This window comes from Colossoma macropomum, unplaced genomic scaffold (assembly GCF_904425465.1).
Source record: "Colossoma macropomum unplaced genomic scaffold, Colossoma_macropomum, whole genome shotgun sequence".
NCBI classification, from domain to species: domain Eukaryota; kingdom Metazoa; phylum Chordata; class Actinopteri; order Characiformes; family Serrasalmidae; genus Colossoma; species Colossoma macropomum.
Window position 1 is genome coordinate 14,618,060 of NW_023494803.1, and position 27,787 is coordinate 14,645,846.

General features: G+C 38.8%; 1 protein-coding gene across 5 annotated transcripts in view; it reads left to right on the forward strand.

Moving 5' to 3' along the window:
• Window positions 1-27,787, forward strand: part of LOC118823270 (gephyrin) — a 222,694-nt gene that overhangs the window by 147,850 nt on the left and 47,057 nt on the right. For all 5 annotated transcript variants that reach the window (XR_005008518.1, XM_036592743.1, XM_036592744.1 and 2 more), the window contains 6 exons: window positions 12,287-12,379; window positions 18,795-18,850; window positions 20,838-20,957; window positions 25,000-25,058; window positions 25,209-25,362; window positions 25,482-25,603. Coding sequence is in view for 4 of the 5 variants with exons in the window: in XM_036592743.1 (XP_036448636.1) it covers window positions 12,287-12,379; window positions 18,795-18,850; window positions 20,838-20,957; window positions 25,000-25,058; window positions 25,209-25,362; window positions 25,482-25,603 (604 nt within the window). In the remaining variant the exon portion in view is untranslated. The remainder of the gene's footprint in view (window positions 1-12,286; window positions 12,380-18,794; window positions 18,851-20,837; window positions 20,958-24,999; window positions 25,059-25,208; window positions 25,363-25,481; window positions 25,604-27,787) is intronic.

Genomic DNA, 27,787 nt, shown 5'->3' on the forward strand with positions numbered 1-27,787 from the left:
TGACTCATAACGTCCATCATATCGTCCAGAACGATCAGAGGACCCCCTCCCCCTCCTCCTCCTCCTCCTACTCCTTCTCCTGATCGTCGTCCTTGTAGTTCATCGTCGTGCAGGCTGCTCGGTGCTCTTTGAACGCAAACCACGTCGGGCATAAGCTCCAGTAGTTCGTCGTAACTTTTTTGCCAGTTTTCATAAAACCACATGATTTTGCCAGGCTTCCCGTTGAGAGTTTTGGAAGAACATTCCAAAAGTCTTTGCACAAAGCACGTCTTCCCCGAACGGCTCGGTCCGGCCAAAATACATGTAAACGGCAACTTTAATCTGACGTCAAAATCCATAAGGCACCGTGGTAAAGTCGGGTCTCAGTATTCTCTTGTTATAAATGAATGAATTTTTTTCAGAGCTCTGACGTTCTGCAGAGCCAAGCGTTTTTTGTTTCTTTGAATTAAAAGGGTCTCGGTCAGCAGAGTGTCGGATCGCCCCGTGCTAACGTGCTGCTGCACCAGCCCTTTAAAGGAATCAAAATGAAGAATTTTAGAAGTCTCCGGATTAACTGTAAACCCCTTGACCTTCAGAGAAACTTGCCCGCCGGCTGTGACGAAACAATAGCTTTTGGGTTCTGTAGACACAAATTCCTTGATATAATCTCCATCCGTTAGCTGATTCGACAGATCACCGAGATAAAACCCCGTGGGAGGAGTGTATTCCCCCGGTTTCGCCGTGAACATGACAGAATCCGTATCAAAATATAACACCCGCTTTTGTAATTTTTCTAGCACATTGTACAGTTTTAATCGTCCGTAAGCCGCCATGAAAACGGCTACAAATACGTTAGAAACCACGGGTTTTTGCAAATAATCCTTTTCGTACTGCCACTGGACCAAAGCAACGTCGTCATTAATAAAAGTAAAATAAGAAATGCGTTTATGTTTGCAAAACATCAGTTCTAAAAAGTCACGAGGCTCCGTTATTAATTCCGTGTTCATCCGATTCGTTCTCTGTCCAAATTTCCCCCAGAGAGCGTTCAGAAACAGTTTGCTAATACTCCTCTGAGCGGGGTTAAATCCGATTTTTGACACATCCAGTTGGACACCTTCGTGTCGCTTAAACTTAAACAAATAGTCATTTTTCTCAGCGTCGGTGTTCACGCCCGGGGGGAAACCGCTGGCTTCCACTTTGTTTTTCAAATGTAAATCGATGTATCCTGCGAACAAATCGCAGGAGTTTTGCTCAAAGTGCCAAACCGCGTACACTTTCCCGATCGTGTAGCCGTGGTTTAAACTCCTTTTCATCTCCTCCGTGCAATAAACACCCGTTATGGCTCTCTCTTCTTCCGAATGTCGACACGCGTCCCCGGCCTCCTCCTCCGCGCAGGTTCTACAAAGGGTGAAAACTAATTTGTTTAGTTTATCACATCTAAAAGGCAACACGGGGTGGAAAAGATTTCTTGGGGGGTAGATTTTGACTCTGGCGATGCCAAAGTACTCTCTGATGTCTTTAAAATCGGTCACAATCACCGTCGGGTGTCCAATGGGGTAGGCCATACGCTTGTTGCAGTAAGGATATAAACTCGTAAAGTCCAAGTAATGGATTTTTTCGTCCGGGGCGGTTTTGTGCAGCAAACGGATGGCGTTGGTCCGTCCGCCGTACAGAGCGTCTCTCGGGTTCATTTTCTCCGGAAAATCACAGCTTTTCAAAAATGTCTTTAGTTCCCCGTTGTCCGCTTTCAGCTTAATCCACGTATGTTCCCACATGATCCTAACGTTATATCCCAAGGATTTCAGATATTCCAACCGTTCCGTGGTGCGTTGATAAAGTTCACCTTGTAACTCACCGGTCAGAGGGTTTTTGGCGTTAGGGTCCGAACATTTCGGACACCCGTGAAACACGCAGCCCAGAAATTCAAACACGGTGTTGGTCCGTTCGCAAAACCCGTCCACAAAAATAGATCCGACTTTCTTTTCCCCCACGTTCAGCGCGTGTTGGATAAAAACGTTCTCCTTGAACTTGACAAACTCTAACCACTGTATACTGCAATTTGAAAAACTTTTGTTTTTTTTCATAAAATAACGCGGCCCCGTTAAGGCCAGACACCTATCCGGCAAAAAGTTTGTTCTGTACAGGCTTAGCGGCGCTGGCTATGGTGACGTGTTGAAACGGGTCCACGTTGGCCATGGACAGCACTCGTTCTCTGAATATCTTGCAGGCTTTTCTTAAAATAACCACATCATTCTTACAATATTGGTACAGCTCCTTTTTTAAATTAAACACACCGTTTTTTACAGAATCGTACCAGTTTATAAATTCAGTCCGCTCCGTAGGAGCCATTTGTGAATATCCGTACATATCAGGTTTCGGGTAACGTCCAACATAACACAAATTATCTTTTGTGTGAAAATAATGAGGAAAATAACCCTTTTTTTCATTTTCAAAACCAAAACTTTTGGGTAAATCAGCCAGTTTCGTTTGGAAGAAGCTCAGGCTGTCTATGTAACGTTGTTTGAAAAAAATATCGGTCATGCATAAGATTTTATTTCCTTGAGTAATGAGATGTGGTACTATTTTGTTCTTTGTTAGGTAATTTAGCATAAAATACGAATCATAACAGCTGCTGTTGTGAGCGATAAATGTATACTTTTTGTATCTGTTTTTTCTAAAACGTTTAAAAAACTTTGCTATGCAGTCGTGACCCGTGGCACACCAATGTCGCCCTTCGTACGTGACGGTGTGTATATGTATCGCCGCGTGCTCGTTTTGTTCCGTAAAACGGGACTCTATGTCAAAAAATACATATTTCTGCGTTTGCGGCCTCGGCAAAGTGGGTCTGATAAAACATTGGTGTTTAGAGGGATCCTCTTTCTCGGCTAAAGGCGACTTGCAAATGTTACACGTGGTCCGGGGACACTTGTGGTGTTTGGTCGTCACTATGTATGAGCGATTACAGTTTTCACACCATTTAACTTTCTCACAATAACCCATTCGTTTGTGGTGTGAAAAACAATCCTGTGACCTGCAGAATCTAAGACACTCCGCGCACCTCAAAACGTTCTCGGTTTTTAAACAAACCCTCTGACACACGTTACACATAAAATCGCAGCGGTGCGTGTATTTACTGTGCGAATACGGCTTGTGACAGGCTTTGCACACATGTTTAACACCGAGAAAACCTTTTAAATTTAAAATACCATAATAATGATTGTTTAGCAAAAGAAGGTAATAGGTCTTCTCGTGCGGCTGTTCATGCATTTGGAAAGTCTGAAACGAACCACCGTTGTTTACTCTGTAAAGAATCACAATTTTGACGTTTAAAAACTGTTCGAATAAAGTCACGTCGTTAAATGAAACTAAATGTTCCGGTGAAATATTTAACCGATTTAAAAGTAATAGAGCTTCCTTTTGACATTCGCTTTGGGTCAAACCCGGTTTCATCACACCCGTCAAACTACACGCGAAGCAGGAATTTTGGTAAGCGTTTAAAAATATAACTAAATGCCTACTTTTTTTTGTAAGTATTTCCGATGACAAAATACTGTTTATCATTCTGGAATAACCTATTCTGCCTCGAAAGTTTCTCACTATCTGAACGTTCAGTGTGAGTGATTTGTCGCTTAACAGTTTTTTATTTGATTGAACAACCGATTCTACGTAATTCAGAAAATGTTCAGCGTTCAGCTCCTCTGCGTTAGTTTGAAATACCACGGGCGAGAACAGGCTTTCACCTTTCAAACTTATTTGTATAATGTCATCCCCTTGTGAAACCTGTCTGGCTTTTTGTAACAAACGATCTACTCGATTGTGTAGAGCCTGCGTGAACTGAATTAAATTCAGACCTGTACCTAGATCCGATAAATTTATTTGATAATTGTATTCACTGTGATTAAACATGGGTCTGTGTCTCTCCCTCACCCCATCCCCCTCCCCGCTTGTGGAGGGCCTGCTGATCGAAAGGTCTTCTGCGTGAATTTCAGGGTCTGCCGCCTGACACCTCCGTTCACACCCCGTCGAAGCGCTCCCATTTGCTCCATCGTTAACGTGTGACGCGTGTCCTTCGCTCTGCAGTGGTAACTCCCCCAAAGTCGATGCGTTGATATGCTGCATAAAAACATCCTGATTCTCTCCATCGTCAGCGTGTGAGGTAAAATCCGATAAATCCCATTCGTTCTGCGACGGTAATCCATCCTCAGCTTCGGTCAATATTCCTGTATCGTTTTGCTGAGCGACACTCATTCTATTGAATGAAGTCGCAGCGAAAAGTTCTGTCCACTAAAGTTTCAAGTTCAAACAAATCGACCGGATCTTCGACGTTTAGAAAGTTTACACCTCCGTTCGTCGCAACATGGTCAAATTCGTCGTTCTGTATCCTGTCATCAAAAAAAGATACAGCGTTGTCGATAAATAAAACAGATCTCATCGTTGACGTCAAATTAGCAGAAACTCACGACTCATCAACTCGCTCCTCGTAATCGGAGACCGGGCTGTAATCTGCGATCGACGGTCCGTCACCTGTGTTGGCACCGACTTTCAGCGTGTTGCAAACACGGTCGCCGGGTCGTGGCTGACAAACCCCCGGAATCTCTTCCTCCTCCTCCTCCTCCTCCTCCTGGTCCGGTCGCGGCGGCGAGCGGACCGTGGCGATGATACAGTTGACACAGTTGGTGACGTTGCAAACGATCACGCTGGGTCTTTCTTGAACCGCCGCCGAGTTTGTCGCATCTTTTTCAGGGGTGATACAAATAACTTCATCCACCGCCCCTGCTCTGAGTGATTCGTCTGAACCTGTGCCGCTGAAAGATCGCCACACGATCACGCTGGGTCTTTCCTGAACGACAGCTGAGTTTGACGCGTCCTTTTCTGGGGTGTTGCGAACAACACCATCCTCCGCTGTGGATGATTCGTCAGAATCTGTGAGAACCATCGTACTTCTCGCAGATTCGGTGTCAGACTTGTACTCGGAGTCGGTCGATAAGTTTATCACCTCAGCTTCACCCCCAGCAGGGGTATTGTAATTGCTCGCAAACTGGTCCATAATGAGTAACTTTTACAACTATTATGGCTCTTGGCCAGTTTTTATAGTATTGTGAGGAGAAAAACACCACGACACCTGTTCAATTATTAGTCACGCTTAGCAGAACGGGGGCCCCCCATTTGCTACTGTCTCTCAAAAACACAACAACAACTACATCATACCATTACATCCTGGGAATCTTTCCCCAAAACACATCCTGGGAATCTTTTTTCCCAAAACACATCCTGGGAATCTTTTGAAAATTATTCCCACGCATCATACCGGGCAAACCTCGGGTAGTTATCAAAAAGCATTCACACACACACACACACACACACACATACACACCATACCCCGACCCAACCACCCCACTCCACCCCACCCCACCACACCCCACCGACGGTAAGTCCTCGCATCTTTTTTTTTTTCATCCTTACTCTTAATTTTTCACACCCCTTTAAACTTTTACACAAAATTCACATCATTTTTTTCATTAACACTTCTCAAGAGGGGAAAATTTGCTCACGCTTGCCACCCCTCCCAACACGCACCCTATGGAAAATTGAACATTTTATCACCGGAAAAAAAAAAATCTTTACAACCTACAATAGTTGTTCACAGTTTTTACACACATCACCTCCTAGGAAAATTAGTTGCAATTTTGACATGTGACGTCATATAACTGATGTTTACATTTTACACACACCAACCCCTGGGAAATTTTTTTACATATTTCACATGTGATGTCATACCACTGATGTTTACATTTTTATACACATCAACCCCCTGGGAAAATACTTTACATATTTCACATGTGACGTCACGCATAACTCATAAATCATTTTGACATTTACCGGGGTTAATAACTACTATTATTGTTTGTCATTTTAATTAATTTTTAGTTTACTTTTTGATCTAATCCTCCTTTTGTTTTATTTATCTTCCTTTGATTTTATTAACTTTTATATTTTAACACGTTTTTACTATTGTTTTATATTTTCTACTGTATTTTGATGTATTTTTTTTATTAATGTTTTCATTTTTTTAATACTTATCTGATTTGAGTCAATGTTTATTAAATTTACTTTGATTTTTTATATGTTCTTACACATTATCAATCCTTTTCCTGTATCAGCTCAGCAATATTGTAAATGAGGGTCACCCTTAATGTTCTCTGAGGTTAAATAAAGGTTGATTGATTGATTGATTGATTGATATGTGCTTTACTAGCTTCCTAAAAATATAGGATTTTATCTTTAATTGTATTTATCTTGTTTTAATATTCTATTATTTCTTGTTTATATACTATTCTTACAGCTTATACTTACAGTTTTTGCGGTGCCAAAAGGCACATTTACACGTTTTATTATTACTATTATTTATCCATAAAAAGAGCTCCTTAAGTATGTATACTTTAGTGTGGAAGTGCCTTAATCGCCCACATCAACGCTGATTCAATATCACAATTTCAAGATTAACTGATGTCTATGAGGTAATATTAAATATGGGTTGTTTTTCCATCATTAACATTAAATGATATAATGCAAGCATAATTCAATGTTGATTCAGTTTTCTTTGCTGTCTAAAAAAGCTTTCTAATAAATTTAATAGCTGAAAAACATACAATTTTGTCCTTAACCTTTTCAACTCCATGAGACCACCAGTGGTTCCAAAACACATTTCGTCATATACTTCATAACTTTCATATTTCATAAGCTACATTCAATAGGTGGGTGTCATATGAGAGCTGTAACTGTCTTCTTTCCAGTCAAGTAGATGGGTGATATCATTTTAAACCCTTATAATAGAAGAAGCTGAACTCTTTTTTTGAACTTTTTTTGTCTACTGAAAGTTGACCCATTTTCCCACAAATCTGGGCTATAAACTATAAACAGATGGTGTCTTCAGTGATATGCTCTGTAAAAAATATTTTAATAAAAGATTTTTGTCTTTCAGCAGTAAAATGTAAGCATATAGCAATATGTGTATGATCATCAACACTTTTCTGTTAATTTGAGTAGAGCTTTTACAAAAAATAAATAAAAAAATAAATAAAAATGTACATTTATTTTATGCACTTTATTGAATAATTTGCCTTACAAATTGGTCATGTAAATTCAGACGGAAAAACCAAAATATACCCTGGTCAATAAGAGGTTAAATAAATAACCCTCAGAGACCCAAGCACTGATTTTGTTGATGTCATAATAAATACATAAATAATTACATTAAAATTCACATTAATTTATTCTAAAGGTGGGGTAGAGGTTTAAAGGTTCAGAAATTTTCTCCTTATGATTATGATTTGAACAAAGTTTAATTTTATGTAATATTAGCTATAAAAGCTATAAAGCAGATGTTTTATTGTATGTATAAACTAAATTAATTATAAATTATAATTAATTAATTATTATATTTTAAACTGTAGTATGAATTTATATGCTATAAATACTATAGGAAAGCCTGCACAAAGCCAAGAATTTCCCTCTCCAAAAAACCTAAATCTGACTATAAAGGGTTTGATATTTACCTGTTCAGCTGGATTGGATATTTTGTGTTGAAACTAGTTTAAATTGTGCATAGCAGGAGGTCCACAACATTGGGTTGGGTCCATTGATTATAAAGGAGAAAAAGGGGATGATGTGTGGATAATGCTGAAGAACATTGAAAATTAAGGCCCATGTTGCATTTCTGTAACAATTATAAAATATGCATCGAATCTTTTTTTTTTTTTAATGTATTGTACTTAAACATGTTCATACCCTAAACATGTTAAAATTACATATAATCTGATTGACATCCAGCATTTAAACTAAACCTCAAACCATTAAATTCTTTATAAAAGCTGAACTGCATGGTATAACCTGCAGTGGAAACAGGAAAAAATAAACTACTAATAATAAACTAAGATTTTAAGGTTACTTATTTATTATATTATTAAGAGTAAAGCACATGCTGTAAGAACAGTATAATAGTAAACATCATATTTGACAAGTTACATAAAGAAAAAATTGAGTAATACCCAAGAAAATAACAGTAAAACATCTTTTATTGTTAAAACAGTGTTTTAGGTTTGTTATCTATAGTCTTTTCACATATATTACTCAAATAGATCTCCATTATGTTTTGCTCAATGTGCTTTGAAAACATGGAACTTGAAAAAAAAAAGAACAAACTTTTTAGAACACAAAAAACAGGTTTCATCCAAACGCTAAATACGTCAACACGCAAGGCGTATTTTTACGTTCTGAAAGTCCTAGTGATGTGACAAAATCATTTGTGAGCGGAACTAGAGTTCTGCAATTTGATTGGCTCCTCAGCAGAGTGGAGCTCTAGAGGTCTGCAGCTGGACCCTTCTCGTTTTTTTCCCTCACACATGGGCCTCATGTATACTTAGATAAAGAAGTAAATAAAAAGGCTCTGTATCAGTACAGTTTTTACATGCCCTCTGTCAGCTTGCCCTCATCAGCTTGCCCTCACCAGCTCAATGGATTTCCCATGATCTTAAGCATCATTCTGTTACTTTATTTTGTCAGGTTTGTTAGATGAGCTTTTGGATGTGTGTGGAATCAAGTCAACATAAATGCCGAGAAATAATTGAGATGTGGTGCAATTTTTAACCCCCTCAAAAATTAGCAGACTTAGTTGTTTAAAGGTGTTGCACCAGACCACAAAAAAAAGTTTGAAAATTATGCCTATATGCAGCAGACTGCTCCATCTGTTATACCTTACTACTATCATTTTACTTTGCTAGCTGTAGGTTAGTATGCTAGAGGCTAGCAGAAACAAGAAAGAATTAAAGTTAACAATCACACTTCTCAAAAAAACAAGGCACAGCAATGGTCTAGAGGTCCAACTGTGTACTTTAAATAAGTTTTTCTCAGAGGATGTATCGTTAGGAGAATGCAAGTTCCTGGGGGATAACATAGCTGTCCATGGCTGGGAGTCAATTGGCATGTGGGTACCCAGGCTTGCATTAACTGGCTAATTAGAATTTGAGGGAAGTCAATAAGGGCATATTAAAAACATTGCAGGATGATGGTGCTTTCTGCAGATCAGCACAGAAGGAGCGTAAGGATGGCGCTATATGTGCTTGGGGGCTGAGAGAGACATATCTGTGAATAGTGTAAGGAACAAAGACAAAGGCAGAAATGAAAAAAGCACAAACAAATTATGCTGTCTTTTGCTTCTTTGCCAGCTTACTCCATTTATTAATTTCAGGATGTCCTCAAAGGTGTTACAAATTAAAATGAATTTACACATTTTTTGTGCTTCTGTGAAATACATCTCTGTGGTCCATGTGAGGAGAGTAACTCAGTTTTGGAGGGCTGTGTTGTTATTACCTGTTTGTTCTTCAGCTATTTCTAATCTGAGAGTGTCTATCCTAATTTTCAAACACATGATTCCATTAATTAGATTTGAATAAACACATGCAATATCAACTACTATATACACCATACATCATATAATTATTTCCTTGAGGTCTTACAACGTTTGTATGGTTTTATATACAAAAAAATCTACATTTTTACATGAACATATATCTTTTAGGATTAAACTGGCAGTTTTTATTAGTATGCCTTTAAAGAGGAATTCCTCAGATTTTTCAAAAACTCAGCGTAATTAAATGGTTGAGATGTAAACAGTTATTCAAATAAGTTTGATGTGAAATGCTACTTTCTAGAGAAACGTGGAGCCTGAATTGTTCACAGTAATGGTGATAGGAAGCACACATCTGAAGCCCCTAATAAAGCCCCTAAAACCCACCTCAAAGAAAGTTATTACATGAAATGCTTATGAATATGCTGCCTGATGTCTGAGACGTTGTTTTACTATAGTTTTCTGATAAAATTTGGCTTAAAATGTACTCTTTTAATCCATTCATGGTGGAGAGGTACAAGCAGCCTATTGTACTCAAAGAAAGCTTTTTTTCAGGTTTGTTTTATCATTGGCCACATTTACATATAAAATCCACTCTGAACAACTATCTCTATATTTGCAGAACTTTGAAAATTTGGTTGAATTCCCCTTTAAGACTTAGATGATAAATAAGCTCTGCTGTGATTGGCTGCCCTCATTCAAAAAGCACTCAGAGCTGAAACACTTCTTATAACTTGAGTAAAACAGAAACAGTAAATTCAGAATGGACTGTTTTTGTAGTTTAGTTTCTGTACATGGACTGTGTAGTCTAGGTAGTGAATGATACCTTACTTTAACAACATTTTTGTGTTACTTCAAGCTCCTTTACTTTAAAAAAGTAAGGGACATTTATTTTTCCATGATAATGCCATTTAATATGAAAAAAACACATCAGAAAACAGTTCTGTGTCATCACATTTGAGACACTCGAGTAACGCTTACCTTGGTGAATGTCCCATAAGGAATTGTTGCTGGTGCAATAATAGGCCTCCCAAACTGCATCAATGCTACAAAACGGCATTTCCTAAAGCATATAATGTGCACTTGTGTCCCTAAACTCGGCATCTATTATGGCACCTCCTCTTGGGACCTCAAAAGGACCAAAAAAAGCAAAGTGTGTCCATTTTTTGTTGATTTTTATTTTTAAGCAGCTTTCCTTTACACTATGTGAAATTGTCATGATGAATGGACCAATAAGCGACAAGTTGATGGAGGTAGTGTAATGCTCTGAGCAGTGTTCAGCTGGGAAACCCTAGGTCTGGGCATGGATGTAGACATCAATTTGATACTTCACCTACCTATATATTCACGCATTAATTTTTGTTGAAATTCCTGTTACTTTGTGAACACACAGCTTTATGCTGATGTTTGATGTAAAAAATTATATTTTTATTGGCCTGTCATATTTTGTATTTTTTATTTCCTTATTATATATTATTATTCTTTATTTTTTGTCACAAAATATATTAAATAATTCAAAACTATTGTTTTATGCTGTACTAAGTCTCTGAATTAAAATTGTTTCAAGGATTTGTAATAATCTATGTAATAGTCTAACATTATGGTCAGGAAACAATGTCTAGTACAAAATAGTACATTTTAGTGACTGGTTTATTATAGGAATGGCACTAGCATTAAAGTTTTGATATTATTTTTCAGAGTTTTTGACAGAGTATATGTTTGAGCACAATCAGTCTGAAGTTGGTCATATTTTTACTCTCTAAAATGTAAGGGATAATGCAGACACTCTGCCTTTAACCTTAAAATCCTAGACTTAATACATACTAAGGCTTAATACATACTAAGGCTATATATTCAGTAACTAAAGTAGTGCAAACTGGCTGAGCTATTCTTAGGTTTTAGAAGTGTGTAATAAAACTTTGGGCCTGCTGTCGGGCCCTGGCAATGTAAGAAGTTAAGGCAGGCCTAAATTTGCAAACTTTCTGGTATTTGAGTGTGTCCAAACATTACACAACTTTTGCAATAAAAATATTGTTATACAACCATTTATATAATGAAATACATAGAAATGTCAGAGTGATATAAAAACTTGCTTATGCTTTGTTCCACCCTCACCCTCTACTTCGGAGAGGGTTATGTCAACTTTAAGGGGCATTTTTTCCTCCATTAAGAGTGCAGTAGTAGAATTTAAAATATGCATTATCATCGTTCAGACTGCCATATAATAACTTAAATTCATTGAGAACACCAATTTTTGTCATTATTTTTTAATCTAGTTTAATTAAGTAATCATGACTGGTCTCTCTCATTCGACTGTCATTCTTACTGCATCTATCTCTCCATTCCCTTCCTCCATTATGATACTTCTCTCCTGCATTGTTCTCCTGTTCATATGCTTAGAAAGAGAAATTAACCTAGACGTTCTTCAGAATATGTGTCTGAGTTTGCGTGTAAGAGACAGAGGAGAGGATGAAATCAGCAGTGTCTTAAAAATCACCCACAGTTTTCCCTCATCATAATGGCTCTTCATTTGCAGCTTTTCCTCTACTCTGGTTTATTTTTCCACTTTAGCGTCCATCTGTTCGTATGTCCATTGTTAAGAAAAGAGTTAGCATGCATGCCTTTGCTGTCTACCATAGATTCTGCTGAAGTGTACATCAGGTGTAGAAGTTTTAACCTGCAGAAGACTAATTTTTTAAATGAGAAGGATGAGTAAGTTTTTTTTGTTGTAAAGTAGAATGGCATTTCACAAAAAACTGGGATGTATTTTGTGTGGCCTTATGTATTCTATTGGAAAATAATGTGTTTTATGTATAATGTTTGAGATTATATGTTAGATTATATGTTGTTTTTGTTTGGTAGTAACCCCTTCAAGCTGTTTGTCCTTTTGTTTTTCTGTAGATGGAATGGGTCGAGTCCTGGCTCAGGACGTCTATGCCAAAGACAACCTGCCCCCTTTTCCTGCCTCAGTTAAAGATGGCTACGCGGTTCGAGGTGAGACCTTTTTTCAAAACCTCTCACTCTATAGTCTACATAACCACTGACCCTGTGCCAGCATTCCCCTACCAAAGAATATGATCACTAGTACCATCAACAGTTCTTCTTTTCCTCAGCAAGCAGAAATGCTTACTGCAAACTGTCACTGATTGTTGTCCATGGTGTTTCTTTGTGTTAAAAATGTCAAGTTTATTGACATAGCGGTTTTGACATCAGGCATTGTCACAAACTGCTGCTGAATCAACCAGAAGTGATAACTACACTGCTTATGCACCATACCACTGCTGTGCTACCAACACCCGTGTTAATCACTGTAGCCTTTATAACAACCCCGCACAAGTGACATGCTACTGATTTCTAGCTAGAAACACAATGAATACAACATTCATTGTGTTGTTTACTGACAAAATGCAACTTTCTCTGACTTACAAAAGACTGCTGGGTCAGACTCATTAACTAAAAGTTTGAGCACTACATGCTCATGCACAAGATAGACTCTGGGGGGCCTGAGTCCCTGTTATTTAGCCCTCAGACTGTTTACCTGCCTTCATGGACGGTTTCTCGGTTTTGTTTTATATAGCCACTCTTCATGATCCATTTCAGCAAGCTTAGACCCAGCCTCTGCTCAGGAATAAAACTAGTAGGTTGACTGGGGTCCACAAACTTGATTGATCTTGTGTGCCCTCACTGTTTAAGTACTGTGATGGATGCATCGCATCACCAGAGTGCTGAAATGTCACAAAATACCAATAACATCTAAGCAGCATATTGTTAGTCTTTTCTACATCATTTAAGCATGGACCAGTAGATATGCTCTGAAATTGCATGGGATAAAATCTCTTTCCATTAACTTACATTGAAAGTAAAGAACATTTTTGCCCTTTCCTGTAAAGTTATGTCCAGGCTGATGAATCCTGGCTGAGGAGCCTCCTGACTTGTCAGCTGCGTGAGACATTGTCTCCAGGACTTGCCTCTGCAACAAGCCATGGACAAGCTGGTACTTATGGGAGACAGAAGGATGTTAGCCAAGCTAGCATCCAGGTTGAAGAATGGCTCCCACCCCATGCATGAGACTCTGGCAGCACTGGGCAGCTCCTTCTGTGACAGGCTGCTTCACTCCAAGTGTGTGAAGGATCGTTATCTCAGGTCCTTCCTTCCTGCTGCTGTTAGACTGTACAACCAGCACTGCTCCCAGTAGAACCCCCCCTCCCTCCAGTAGACCTCACACACCTACAAATAATAAACTGTGAATTCATCACCATACCGCAAAATACCACAATCCACTATATATATATATATATATATATATATATATATATATATATATATGTGTATGTACACTGGTGTGAAAAAGTGTTTGTCCCCTTTCTGATTTCTAATTCTTTTGCATGTTTGTCACACTTAAATGTTTCAGATCACCAAACAAATTTAAATATTAGACAAAGATAACACAAGTAAACACAAAATGCAGTTTATAAATGAAGGTCTTTATTATTAAGGGAAAAAGAAATCCAAACCTACAGGGCCCTGTGTGAAAAAGTGATTGCCCCCTAAACCTAATAACTGGTTGGGAGGAATTTTGGCCGAATCATCTTTGCAGAATTGTTTTAATTCAGCCACATTGGAGGGTTTCCAAGCATGAACCGCCTTTTTAAGGTCATGCCACAGCATCTCAATCGGATTCAGGTCAGAACTTTGACTAGGCCACTCCAAAGTCTTAATTTTGTTTTTCTTAAGCCATTCAGAGGTGGACTTGCTGGTGTATTTTGGATCATTGTCCTGCTGCAGAACCCAAGTGCGCTTCAGCTTGAGGTCACAAACAGATGGCCGGACATTCTCCTTCAGGATTTTTTGGTAGACAGCAGAATTCATGGTTCCATTTACCACAGCAAGTCTTCCAGGTCCTGAAGCAGCAAAACAGCCCCAGACCATCACACTACCACCACCATATTTTACTGTTTGTATGATGTTTTCTGAAATGCTGTATTACTTCTACGCCAGATGTAATGGGACATACAGCTTCCAAAAAGTTCAACTTTTGTCTCGTCAGTCCACAGAGTATTCTCCCAAAAGTCTTGGGGATCATCAAGATGTTTTCTGGCAAAACTGAGACGAGCCTTTTTGCTGAGCAGTGGTTTTTGTCTTGGAACTGCCATGCAGGCCATTTTTGCCCAGTCTCTTTCTTATGCTGGAGCCATGAACACTGACCTTAACTGAGGCAAGTGAGGCCTGCAGTTCTTTGGATGTTGTTATGGGGTCTTGGTGACCTCTTGGATGAGTCGTCGCTGCGCTCTTGGGGTAATTTTGGTCGGCCGGCCACTCCTGGGAAGGTTCACCACTGTTCCGTGTTTTCACCGTTTGTGGATAATGGCTCTCACTGTGGTTCGCTGGAGTCTCAAAACTTTAGAAATGGCTTTCTAATCTTTTCCAGACTGATAGCTCTCAGTTACTTTGTTTCTCATTTGTTCCTGAATTTCTTTGGATCACAGCATGATGTCTAGCTTTTGAGGATCTTTTGGTCTACTTCACTTTGTCAGGCAGGTCCTATTTAAGTGATTTCTTGATTGAGAACAGGTGTGGCAGTAATCAGGCCTGGGTGTGGCTAGGGAAATTGAACTCAGCTTTCCAAAGATGTGATAAAACACAGTTAATTTATGTTTTAATGGGGGGGCAATCACTTTTTCACGCAGGGCCCTGTACGTTTGGATTTCTTTTTCCCTTAATAATAAAGACCTTCATTTATAAACTGCATTTTGTGTTTACTTGTGTTATCTTTGTCTAATATTTAAATTAGTTTGGTGATCTGAAACATTTAAGTGTGACAAACATGCAAAAGAATTAGAAATCAGGAAGGGGCAAACACTTTTTCACACCACTGTATATATAATTCATTAATCTTAAGCATCTTAACATTCTTAATCTTAACATTAAGCCTTTGGGCAATACTCATAATGCTGTGTTTCTGCTAAAACATGATTAGAACATTTCAATGCATAATGCCATATGGCCGCTCCTCCTTGATTTTTTCTGAAAGTGTCTGTGCAATACTATATATAGCCTAAAGTCATGGCTATTACATATAGTAAAAAATATATTAACCTTGCCATAAACATCTTCATGAGCAATGTCCGTGTCTTGTTTTGGTTCTGCACACTTGGGCTACGCTCAGACAGCTACCTGTAAAGACCATAAAATTCTAGCTTACCAGTGCCCTCTTAAAAAATTGTTTCTCAAGGATTCTTTATTGAAAGCAGTGGTTCTATATAAAACCATGAACACTCAGAGAACCATTTGAATGAATAAATGGTTCTTTGCATGGTCAAATAGTTTTCTCTATGATGGGAAACCAGTTGTATATTGTTTTTTAAAGAACCCTTTTGTACAGCACTATAAAGAGCTCCACTATTCTTAGTCAAAGAACTCATTTTCAGTACTGTATAGAACACTTTTTTAAGGATAGTAAAAACTATTGTGACTGACATTTAGTGAATTTTATATATTGTGGTAACAAACTATATACATTTTTAAAACGACTGTTTAAAGTAGTTAAAAGACATGTTTGGGAAATGTTCTGCTCTCTATAAAATTATATATAAATGTGTGTGTATATATATATATATATATATATATATATATATATATATATATATATATATATATAGTGCCTCCAAGTAGTATTCAACCCCCTGCAGATTTTGCAAATTCAACAAGTTGCAAATAAGTTAGAGCCTTCAAACTTTGAATAAGGGTAGCATTTATTAACAGATGCCTAAATATTACAAACAAAAAATATAAGTTGCTCAATTAAATTATAATACATTTTAAACATAAAAATTAGGATCAATTATTATTCAACCCCTAGGTTTAATATTTTGTGGAATAACGCTTGTTTGCAATTACAGCTATTAATCGTTTTTTATAAGACCTGATCAGGCCGGCACAGGTCTCTGGAGTAATCTTGGCCCACTCCTCCATGCAGATCTTCTCCAAGTTGTCTAGGTTCTTTGGGCATCTCTTGTGGACTTTGATGTTGAGCTCCTTCCACAAGTTTTTAATTGGGATAATTTCAGGAGACTGACTAGGCCACTGCAACACCTTGATCTTTTCCCTCTTAAACCAGGCCTTGGTTTTCTTGACCGTGTTCTTGGGGTCGTTGTCCTGTTGGAAGATGAAATGACGACCCATCTTAAGATCCTTGATGGATGAGTGGTTTTTGGCCAAAATCTCCAGGTAGGCTGTGCTATCCATCTTCCTGTGGATGCGGACCAGATGGCCAGGCACCTTGGCTGAGAAGCAGCCCCACAGCATGATGCTGTCACAACCATGCTTGACTGTAGGGATGGCATTCTTGGGGTCGTATGCAGTGCCATCCTCTCGCCAAACACCCCGGTTGGCACCAAAGACCTTGATCTTGGTCTCATCAGACCAGAGTACCTTGAACCAGTCTGCCTCAGGGTCCTCCAGGTGATCATGAGCAAACTTTAGATGGGCCTTGGCATGACGCTTTGAAAGTAGAGGTACCTTACGGGCTCGCCTGGAACGGAGACAATTGCGGTGGAGTACGTTACTTATTGTATTTATTGAAACCAATGTCCCCACTGCCATGAGATCTTCCCGGAGCTCCCTCCTTGTTGTCCTTGGGTCAGCCTTGACCGTTCGGACAAGGCTGGCCTTGGCACGAGAGGAAACTTTGAAAGGCTGTCCAGGCCGTGGAAGGTTAACAGTAGCTCCATAAGCCTTCCACTTCCGGATGATGCTCCCAATGGTGGAGACAGGTAGGCCCAACTCCATGGAAAGGATTTTGTATCCCTTGCCAGCCTTGTGACCCTCCACGATTTTGTCACTGATGGCCTTGGAATGCTCCTTAGTCTTTCCCATGTTGACCATGTATGAGTGCTGTTCACTTGATTGGGGAGGGGCTTTTATAGTCAGAAAAGGCAGGAAAAAACAGATAATTAATCCAAGCATGTGAAGCTCATTGTTCTTAATGCCTCAATTACTTCTTAATACTTGAGGGATCCAAACAGAATTCTGGTGGTTTGAGGGGTTGAATAATAACTGACCCTCTGGTAAACTTTTAAAAAAAAAATTAAAATTTTTTAAAAATTAATAAACAGAGGAATAACATTCTTTTTTGCTGCAGTGCATTTCACATGTCCAGGCCCATCTACAGTCCAAGTTAACTCCAAATGTGTAAACTTGCAAAATCTTCAGGGGGTTGAATACTACTTGGAGGCACTGTGTGTGTATGTCTCTAATGTTGGCAGTGGTCCACACACACACAACAGCATTCAGTAATCATTTGGGAACTGAGGACACTCACTGTTGTCAATCTGAAAGTAGACTGCATTCTCTTACTATGAAGCCACAGTTTTAACTTAGAATTAGAATTCAGAACCATTAGCCAACTGTGTTTGCACACAGAGGAATTAGACCTCCGCATTTAACTCATCCATTCAGTGAAACACCCACATACATACATGCACACTAGTGAACACACACACTAGGGGACAGTGAGCACACTTGCCCGGAGCGGTGGGCAGCCCTATCAACGGTGCCCGGGGAGCAGTTGGGGGTTAAGTGCCTTGCTCAAGGGTACCTCAGTCACATACTGTCAGCCAAGGGGTTCAAACCGGCAACCTTCCAGTCACAAGGCTGGTTCCCTAACCTCCAGCCCACGACTGCCTAACTTCCGTTTTTGTAGATGCAGTGACAAACTGAGTTCAGTTTGAGTTTTTCGAAGTGTTCTCAAGTTTGTGTGGTTATATTAGTTACAAATGCTTGTTAATTTTTAATGCAGTGCCATCTGAGGGATCAGAAGTCACGGGCATTCCATGTAGGTTTTTGGCCTTGCTGTTTATGCGGACTCTCTGAATCTTTTAATAATGTTATGGACTGTAGATGGTGAAATTCCTGCAATCGTGCATTGAGAAACCTTGTTCTTAAATTGTTAGACTATTCTCGAAGTGGCAAAGTTCAACTCATCTTTGCTCATAAACAACTAGGCCTTTTGTGAATATTCCTTTTATACTCAATAATGATAGCCTCACATATTCACGTATTTACCTGTGGAAAGTTCCAAAACAAATGTTTTGATCATTGTGCAAACTTTCCAGTCTTACACTGCCCCTGTCCCAACGTCTTTGGAATGTGTTGCTGGCATCAAATTTGGAATTAGCGTTTTTTTTTTTTACAAAAATCAAGAAAGTTGATAAGGTAAGATATTAAATATCACTGCTTCTGTTTTTCTTTTTTTTTCCCCAAAATGGAATGGAGGTTTGTACTAGACACGCCAGTTTAGCTTTTATTAAAAAATAAATCAAGGGGAAGCACTGTACACAAACAGCTCTTTCTATTGATGTTAAAAATGTTCAATGACTATTCTGATTTCTGTGTTATCTCTCTGTCTCAGCTGCTGATGGCCCCGGAGATCGTTTCATCATCGGGGAGTCCCAGGCTGGGGAACAGGTAAGATACACATACACACACCCATACATACACACACACAGACTGCATGCTAGCTGGGAGCTCCATTGACAAGAAGCTGTGGTCAGTAAGCATGCTTTAAAATGTTGTAAAATGTTTCCTTGTTTTTCTTTTTGTTTTTTTTTTGTTTTTTTTTTAAATACTTACAACATTTCCTGTTCTGTTGTTATTCTGCAGTTTCTCTGTGAATTCATATTATATAATTATTCTGGTAGAATCCTGCTGATTCTTATTAGCTCTTTTCCAAGGAAGATGATATACTGTGCTCTTGTATTTGGTAGGATGGGGTCTCTATTGTTCATTTTGATTTTGCTGATTTAAACACACTAAATTAAAAGAGGATCTAAGCTGAAAGTGATCTTTTACTTGAATATTTTGGAAATATGTATTTTATTATTTTTGGAATTACAGCAGTTTTTAGTGTCCAGTTTAAGGGCTTAACTACTGCAACAAAATAATGAAAGTCATTTGAAATGTGATGAATCAGTGCTTGCTTTGCACATAATATAATAAACAGCACTGACCCTTTTTCACCTTGTCAATTTACACCCTGGTCACAGTAAAGGAATGGTTGTTTAAAAAGTGAAGTTCACAAGTTTTCCACTTACCCCAGGTGTAGTCAACCACCCAAGAAATTTTAAAATCTTTAGTGTGGAAAGAACAAGGTTAATGTTAACAAACTCACAGCCAATAGTCACCCAAATCTTTTCCATAAATATATTCCCAAAACTTCTTTCAACATGCTCAAACTACATCCATATCTTCTTTAGTTACACAGAATTGAAGTGGTTTCTGACACAGTATGACTTACTGTGAACTATAAGAATAAACAAAATGTCACCATTAAGCTGATACTAAACTGCAAAACAAAGGGGATGCTTTGTAGGGCTAACTAATGTGAATTATGAATTTGGCTTTGCTCTGAGGTGGTTCAACAACTGCTTTTACAATTAGGCAGGAACGTTTTTTAACAGAATTAACTAGACTGTTGTTTCTGTCAACTCAGAAGGATAAGGGGTTTAGAAATACAAATGTTTGTGTGTGTGTGTGTGTGTGTGTGTGTGTGTGTGTGTGTGTGTGTGTGTGTGTGTTTCTGTCAGTCTTGGATCAGCAGAGGATTCTTAAATGATTGAGAAAGCTGTATAACATTGAGAATTAAGTTGTGATGAAATTAGTGTCCAGATTTTCAAAATTATTTATATTTGAAAGTGGAGAATAAATCTCAAGGCAGTTAACTTGACAAAAAAATTACATAAATATTACATAAAAATTACATTTCTAGGGGTGTAACGATGGACAAAATTGAAAATTCAGTTCAATATGACACAGTGGCTTCTTGATTAGGTATGTTTTTTGATGTTGTAAAAATAAGCAGTAGTTGAAAATGTGCCAGTCTTTAATATATTAATGTTTTTGTTTCATTTACTGTTTTTTAGAGCATTCAGCATAAAAATAACAAAAGTGAATGAAAGTTTTGTTTTATAGTGTCCTGATCTACTGCTAACATACTAGCCATGAGTTAACATGCAAGACAATAAAATACAATATGGTATACTGCAATACAAAACAATACGACACAATGTATTGTTACATCCCTAATAATTACAGTACATTGTTTAATAACCTCTTGTTTACAGAATTCATAAACATACTGAATAAAGCATCAAAAATACTACTCAGTGAATAGTTTTTAGGCAAAAGTTTAATTAATTTGATCGGGAGCAGATTAATCTGCTCCTGGCAAGATTAGTCTGTAGAGGCTGTGTACTCTTTCTATGTAGAAAATCAACAAAACGTGTATAACAACAAAAAATGCCAAAATGTCAAGTGATTTAAAATGTTTGGACAATACCTCTCAAATTATATTACTTCTTCAGTAAAATAGTAACTGAATTTTGTGTGTGTGTGTGTGTGTGTGTGTGTGTGTGTGTGTGTGTTTGTTTGTTTGTTTGTTTGTTTGTTTGTATAGCCAACTCACACAGTGATGCCGGGCCAGGTGATGAGGGTGACGACAGGTGCTCCCATTCCTTGTGGAGCGGATGCTGTAGTGCAAGTAGAGGATACAGAGCTCCTGCGAGAGTCTGAAGACGTGAGTCTTTCTCTTTTTATCTCTCTATCTCTCCCTCTCTCTCATTTTTTGTCATATTGTGCTTCTGCTGCTTCCATCAATTTATCCTTTAATCCAGAGGCCCTGAATCCTGGCCCTGGAGATCTACCACACTGAAGAGCTTAGGCTGCTTTAACCTTTTAATGCTGAGCAGCTATTTCTACCTCTGAATCTTCCCTGTTAATAACATGAATTCTTAACAGCGTTGTTGAATTTATATTGATACACTCTTAAAAATAAACATTTCTAAATATTCAGTTTTCAGTCTGTAATGGAAAGGGGAGGGAGAACAAGCAGACCAAGAAAGACCAAAAATTACAAAAAACAACCTGAAGCGACAGATAAAGAGGAAAAGGGAAACACGGAGGCAGGAAGGAGGTGGTTTTGAAGAAAACCTGGCAGAAAAAGATGCAGTACCAGGGATGGATGCTATCTTTCAATCATGATTATTCCACAAAAGTTAACCAGAAATGTAAGGAATACATCGGAATAAAGAAAGACTTGAAAGAAAGGGATATTTGCTTCCAGATGCCCCTGACCAAGATGACAATCCACTGGGACTCCGGCTCACAGATGTACAGGAACGCACAGGTGGCACAGCGCTTGAGGAGGAATAGGTTTGATGTCTATATTCCTGCCAACAACACTCCCATGGTAGCACCATATGGCACCAAGCTGGAAACTCCAGTGACCGATCAACGGCCAAACGAGCTAAGCAAAAAACACAAGAATTTCAAAGGAAAAAATTTAAATGCTTTGTATATGCTGAGTGGCTAACAAAGGTTAGATAGGCTATAAACATCAAAGTAGAAACGAGGTGATGAAAATAATTGTACATGCTTGATTGGCATACATTAGCCTGCTCAGTAAATGTAACGCTAGTTAAATAGTTCAAGTTGGATGGTTTTTGCTTTGTTGTTCAGATTTGATCAAGACTTTTCTTAGACAAGTTTAGCTGGACATTGCTAGAATGTGTAAGAGTTTGGGACTAATAAGCCCACCTCTTGCTGCTAGAGAGGGGCCCCCACATTTTGTGAGATATTCCCCTCGACCCACAAAAACAGCATGGGGGCGTGCAGTAGATGCACCCAACTTTGGAAGTCATTCCTTTTCTTTTATCAAATTGCCAGGCGTTATCATAGCTTATATTATTGTTAGTGATTATTAAACCCTGAAATAATTCGGGTTTGGAGACATGTTCTATAGTACACATAGGCTCAAGTCTCAAGAGCAGGGTAACAATACTTAATCAAATTCTTTGAATGCTGTAAGGAAATCGGTTACAAGTAACCAATATTGTTAAGGAAAACTAGAACATGAAAAAAGTAACATTGGTTAATATGCCCCACCAGACAGTGATAAATGTTTTTTAAAATCCTTATTTAGAAGAATTTCTTCAAAATCAGAAGGCATTGGGATTTGTGAAGGAGATTTTATTGTAATTTTAGATTACAATCTAGACACAACAAGCCTTAAAAGGAATAAGATGCACATGACTTCTTCAAAAGATTAAGGAATGGTTTGACGGGAACTCCACCCATCGGGAAAAATATACATATCACTTCATCCCACATAGCACTCAACCTAGAATTGACTATGTATTTATGAACAGCTGGGAATTACATAGGATAACAGAATGTAAAATTGGGGCGGCTGATATATCGGACCATAACGCAATCTGTCTAGATATTAATTTGGGTAATATACAGAAAAAAACACCTGGAGACTAGATGTAGGTATTTTGAACAAAAGAAATAATAATAATTGAGCATACTAAAATGGAAAGTAAGCAATATATTGAGGAAAATGATACAGAAGAAATAAACACTATTATTTTTTGGATTGCTCTGAAGGCTGTTATATGGGGAAAGTTGATAGCTCTTGCCTCTCTTCAAAAGAAACTTAAACAAGCTGCATATCTTAACTTGTCTGAGAAATTAAGAAGCTTAAAAATAAGATATCAAAATACTCACCAAACACATATTTTACAGCAAATAAAGATGATGCAAAGAGAAATAGATAATATTTTAGGAGGAAAGGTAGAGAAAAAAATTAAGATTTTTAAAGCAATTGTATTATGAGACTGGCTGCTAGATTACTAGCAAGAAGGATACATAAACTACAGATCTCAAGTACCATACACAAGATCAGAGATCCCTGTTCTGACCAACAATTGCATAATCCAAAAGAAATTGAGAATGTATTCAAGGATTACTATAAAGCTCCATGTACACAGCCTACTACTTCTTATGAGGCAACAAATAGATACTTCTCAACTCTCTTGATCTACCATCTATCAGACAATCAATCAAACAAAAATCTCATAGCCACTTTTACACCTGAAGAAGTATCTGGAAGCCATATCCAGACTTAAAGCTCCAGGTGTTGACAGTTTCCCCAGGAGAATGGTATAGAACTTTTTAAAAAAGAAATGGGACCCTTAAAGAAGGACAGTTGCCTTCTTCATGAAAAGATACAATAATATCATTAATTCCCAAAGAAGGGAAACACCCATTTATTGTATTGTATTGAGTATTGTAGCAATTTTCATCCTATATCAGTTCTTAGCGTAGATAGCACAATATATACCATCATTATTGATAAGAGATATAGGAGGTTTATGTCAGACAGGCTTTATCATAGGCCACCAAACACAAGCTAACATCAGAAGAACTCTGCATTTTATAAACTCAATACAAAAGAAAGGAATGAGCACTATGTAGGCAGGTCTTGATGCTGAAAAGGCTTTTGATAGTGTGAATTAAAATTTCTGATATTTAGTGTTAGAGCGATTTGGTTTTAGCAAAGACTCAATTATTTGTATTAAAACTATATATATCAAAACCCAACAGCTAGGATCAAAATTAATGGTAGCTTAACAGAATCAGTAATCTTTGAGAGGGGTACCAGCCAAGGGTGTGGTTTATCTCCTCTTTTTTTCATATTTATTGAACCTTTAGCACAAGCAGTATGTCAAAGTAAAGAATTGAGAAAAAATTACTATAAAAGGACAAGCATATTTAAATTTATTCACAGATAATGTCGTAGTTAATTTGGCCAGTCCTAATACAGGTTTCCCATGCTCGATGAATATCTTGAACATATATGGCAAAAGCTCAGGTTATAAAGTGAATGTTAACAAAAGACAGATCTTGGCCTTTAATTATTCTCCCTCTCATGAAATCAAGAAATTTCAGCCATATCCATTTCCGGATTAAAAGAGACATTGCGAACTGGTCTGCCCTGCCACTAGATTTTAGCTCCAAAACAAGATTGCATTACAAGGGAAGAGTGGACTAACACAACACACGACAACTAATTCAAGGACATGGAAAGAATTTGGATGGGAAATTTGACCTGCTATTTCACAACACCTGAAATACGGAGTAAACATACAGGCCATCAACAGCCATGTTGGAGGATGTGTGGGATTAAGAAGGCCAATCATACACACATCTTTTGTAAATGCAGAAATTGTTGGTTTTTTTTTTTTTGAAAATGTATGATGCGGTTAAAGACATTTTGGACTATACAGTTCTCAAAGAATGGTATGTACCTTGGGGATATAAATGATCAGAACCTCTTCTGTAGAAATGGTATATTGAACCTCCTTCTATAGAACAATGGGTGGAAATTGTAAGATACATTTGTATACTAGAAAAAAAGACGTACCAGCTTAGAGTAAGAGAAAATGCATTTGTTGACAGGTCGCGAAGGACACTACACCTTTAAATACACTCATTTGAGTGTTGTAACCACAGACAACCTTTTTTCTTCCTTCCCCTCCCTCCTCTCCTCCCCTTTTTGCTTAAGCATTTAGAGCAAGCAAATATATGAAAAGGACTGCTTTGTGCATCACTTGCTTTTTTATTGTTAATCTAATAAAACTATTAATAATAAGTTAATAATAAGTTGTTAGTGATCTGAATTCTGTGCGCATGCTTACTCTGAAACTCGCTTGTCATTTCAGAGACTTCTGTTACACACAGGTACAAACATTCACTTACAGGGCTGTGTGTTTTAGGGCACAGAAGAATTGGAGGTCCGGATTCTGGTACAGGCACGTCCAGGCCAGGACATAAGGTCAGTGCAACTGTGACTTTCTCATTGCATCTATTTTCAATTAATTTTTTTTTACCCAGTCTACTAACCTACTTTAGTTTTAAATGTAATATTCTCTGTCTTTACCTCATTCAACTCATTTCCTGTTCAACTTTCATGTAATTTTGCAAGGCCAATAGGTCATGATATAAAGCGTGGGGAATGTGTGCTGGCAAAAGGAACACACATGGGTCCATCAGAAATTGGCCTGCTGGCCACTGTGGGTGTCACAGAGGTGGAAGTGCATAAGTTCCCTGTCGTTGCAGTCATGTCCACTGGCAATGAAGTAAGTAGATGCTGCACTATAACTATACTGACACTATTTTTCTTTTTTTTCGATATGACACGCACACATACAACCTTTTGTATGTCTCACTATACTTGTGTCTATGTCTGTGTGTATAGTTATTGAACCCTGAAGACGACCTCCACCCAGGGAAGATCAGGGACAGTAACCGATCTACATTACTGGCCACCATCCAGGAGCACGGTTATCCTACTATTAATCTTGGCATCGTCGGAGACAAGTACATACTCTGAGCTATGCCCATATTTATTACAATATTATTTACAATCACAGATGAGCCAGAAACATAAAAGCCAGTATAGTTTCACATCTGCCACAGTAAGACCTAAAGCCTCTATTTTATTATTGTGACAAAGGAGGGAGGGGGTGATGAAATGCATTTGAAGATTTATTTACGTCCTCATTTACAACAGAGCAGGCAGATACTATGAGCATACAATTATCCATTACCCAATGAAAGAAAGATAAACAAAAACACACAACAGGAAACAAAACTAAAATGAAGAGCTAACTGGGCAAGTAAGTAAGTACAGTGGAGTAAGTAAAGACACAACTACTTACAGAAAAAAAGACAAACTGTTGTATGAAAACACTAAATACAGACAAGAAATGTCCAGGAAATGGGGGAAACAAACTACATGCAGGTGAAAAATACTAATGGTAAGGCAGGGCTAGGGAAGAGACAAAGGAACAAAAAACATGGTGGATTCAAACTATTATTAGCTCTCACTAGAGCAGTTCTGACAGACCTCTGTCAACTATGCATAGCTATAACCTGTTCAGAGACACCCGATGGAACAGGCAGTGGCCCATTTTAAAAGAAGGCTGAAGTCACTGTCCTAATTCGCCGTCACCCACCAACCCCTGGGACCATCAATGCAGCAAACAGTTCTGAGAGGAATGTAGTGCTAACACATGACTTTAGTTCCCGTTATGTCATTGTTAACTTGAAAAATCTATTTTAGCGATAAACTTTTCCTCTTTGTCCAAGTGTAAAAACCTTTTATGCGATAATTTGCATCTTTTTTCACTAATTTTTTCAGTTTTAAATTTTAAATATATGCGTCTTATTTTTTCCCACTTTTTTTTGTATTTCTCAAACACCTTGTTACATAATTAATCTATATTATTATTGCATATGCATTACAAGTCTAAAAAACGACTCATCATCATCATCATCATCATCGTTAACCGCTTAGTCCATATAGGGAGAGCAGAGAATCCCAGATGACCCCGTCCCCTGCAACTTCCTCCAGCTCATTCCCAGGGACCCCAGGCCACTCCCAGGCCAACTTGCAGGTATAATCCCTCCAGCGGGTCCTAGGACGACCCCGGGGTCTTGTTCCAGTAGGCCATGCCTGGTACACCCCCACCGGGAGGCATCCAGGGGGCATCCGGATCAGATGCCCGAACAACCTCAGCTGGCTCCTCTCAATGAGGAGGAGTAACGGCTCTCCTCTGAGCTCCTCCCGGATGGCTGAGCTCCTCACCCTATCAAATAGAGTGTAGCCCGCCACCCTGCGAAGAAAGCTCATTTCCGCCGCTTGTATTCGCAATCTCATTCTTTCGGTCATTACCCACAGCTCATGACCATAGGTGAGGGTCAGGATGTAGACCGATCGGTAAACAGAGAGCTTTGCCTTATGGCTCAGCTCCCTCTTCACCACTACAGTCCGGTACAGCAACCGCACTACTGCTGCCGCCTTTGCCAGCCTGCGGTCGATCTCACAATCCCTCTTCCCATCGCTCGTGAACAAGATCCCGAGATACTTAAACTCCTCCACCTGGGGCAAGTCCTTTCCCCTTACCTGGAGTGGGCATGCCATCCTTTTCCGGGCTAAGACCATGGACTCAGACTTGGAGGTGCTGATCCACATACCGACCGCTTCACACTCAGCTGCAAACCGTTCCAGTGCGCGCTGGAGGCATCCATGTGATCCAGCAAAAAGAACATCATCATCTGCAAATAGCAGAGACGCCACCCTCCGGCCTCCACACATAATGCCCTCCTGACCCCGGCTACGCCTTGACACCCTGTCCATGAATATCATGAACAGGAGTGGAGAGAGGGCACAACCCTGGCAGAGTCCAACGCTAACACTGAAAGAGTCCAACTTAATGCTGAGTATACGAACACAGCTCTCACTCCAGGCGTACAGAGATTGAATGGCCTGGAGTAGTAACCCCAGCACCCCATACTCCCGGAGGACCTCCCACAAGATATCTCAGGGAACATGGTCCTAAGCCTCCTCCGAATCCACAAAACACATGTAGACTGGGTTGGCAAACTCCCATGCCCCCTCAACAATCCGTGAGAGGGTGAAAAGCTGGTCCATTGTTCCACGGCCAGGACGGAATCTACATTGTTCCTCCTCAATCTGAGGTTCAACTATCAGTCGAAGTC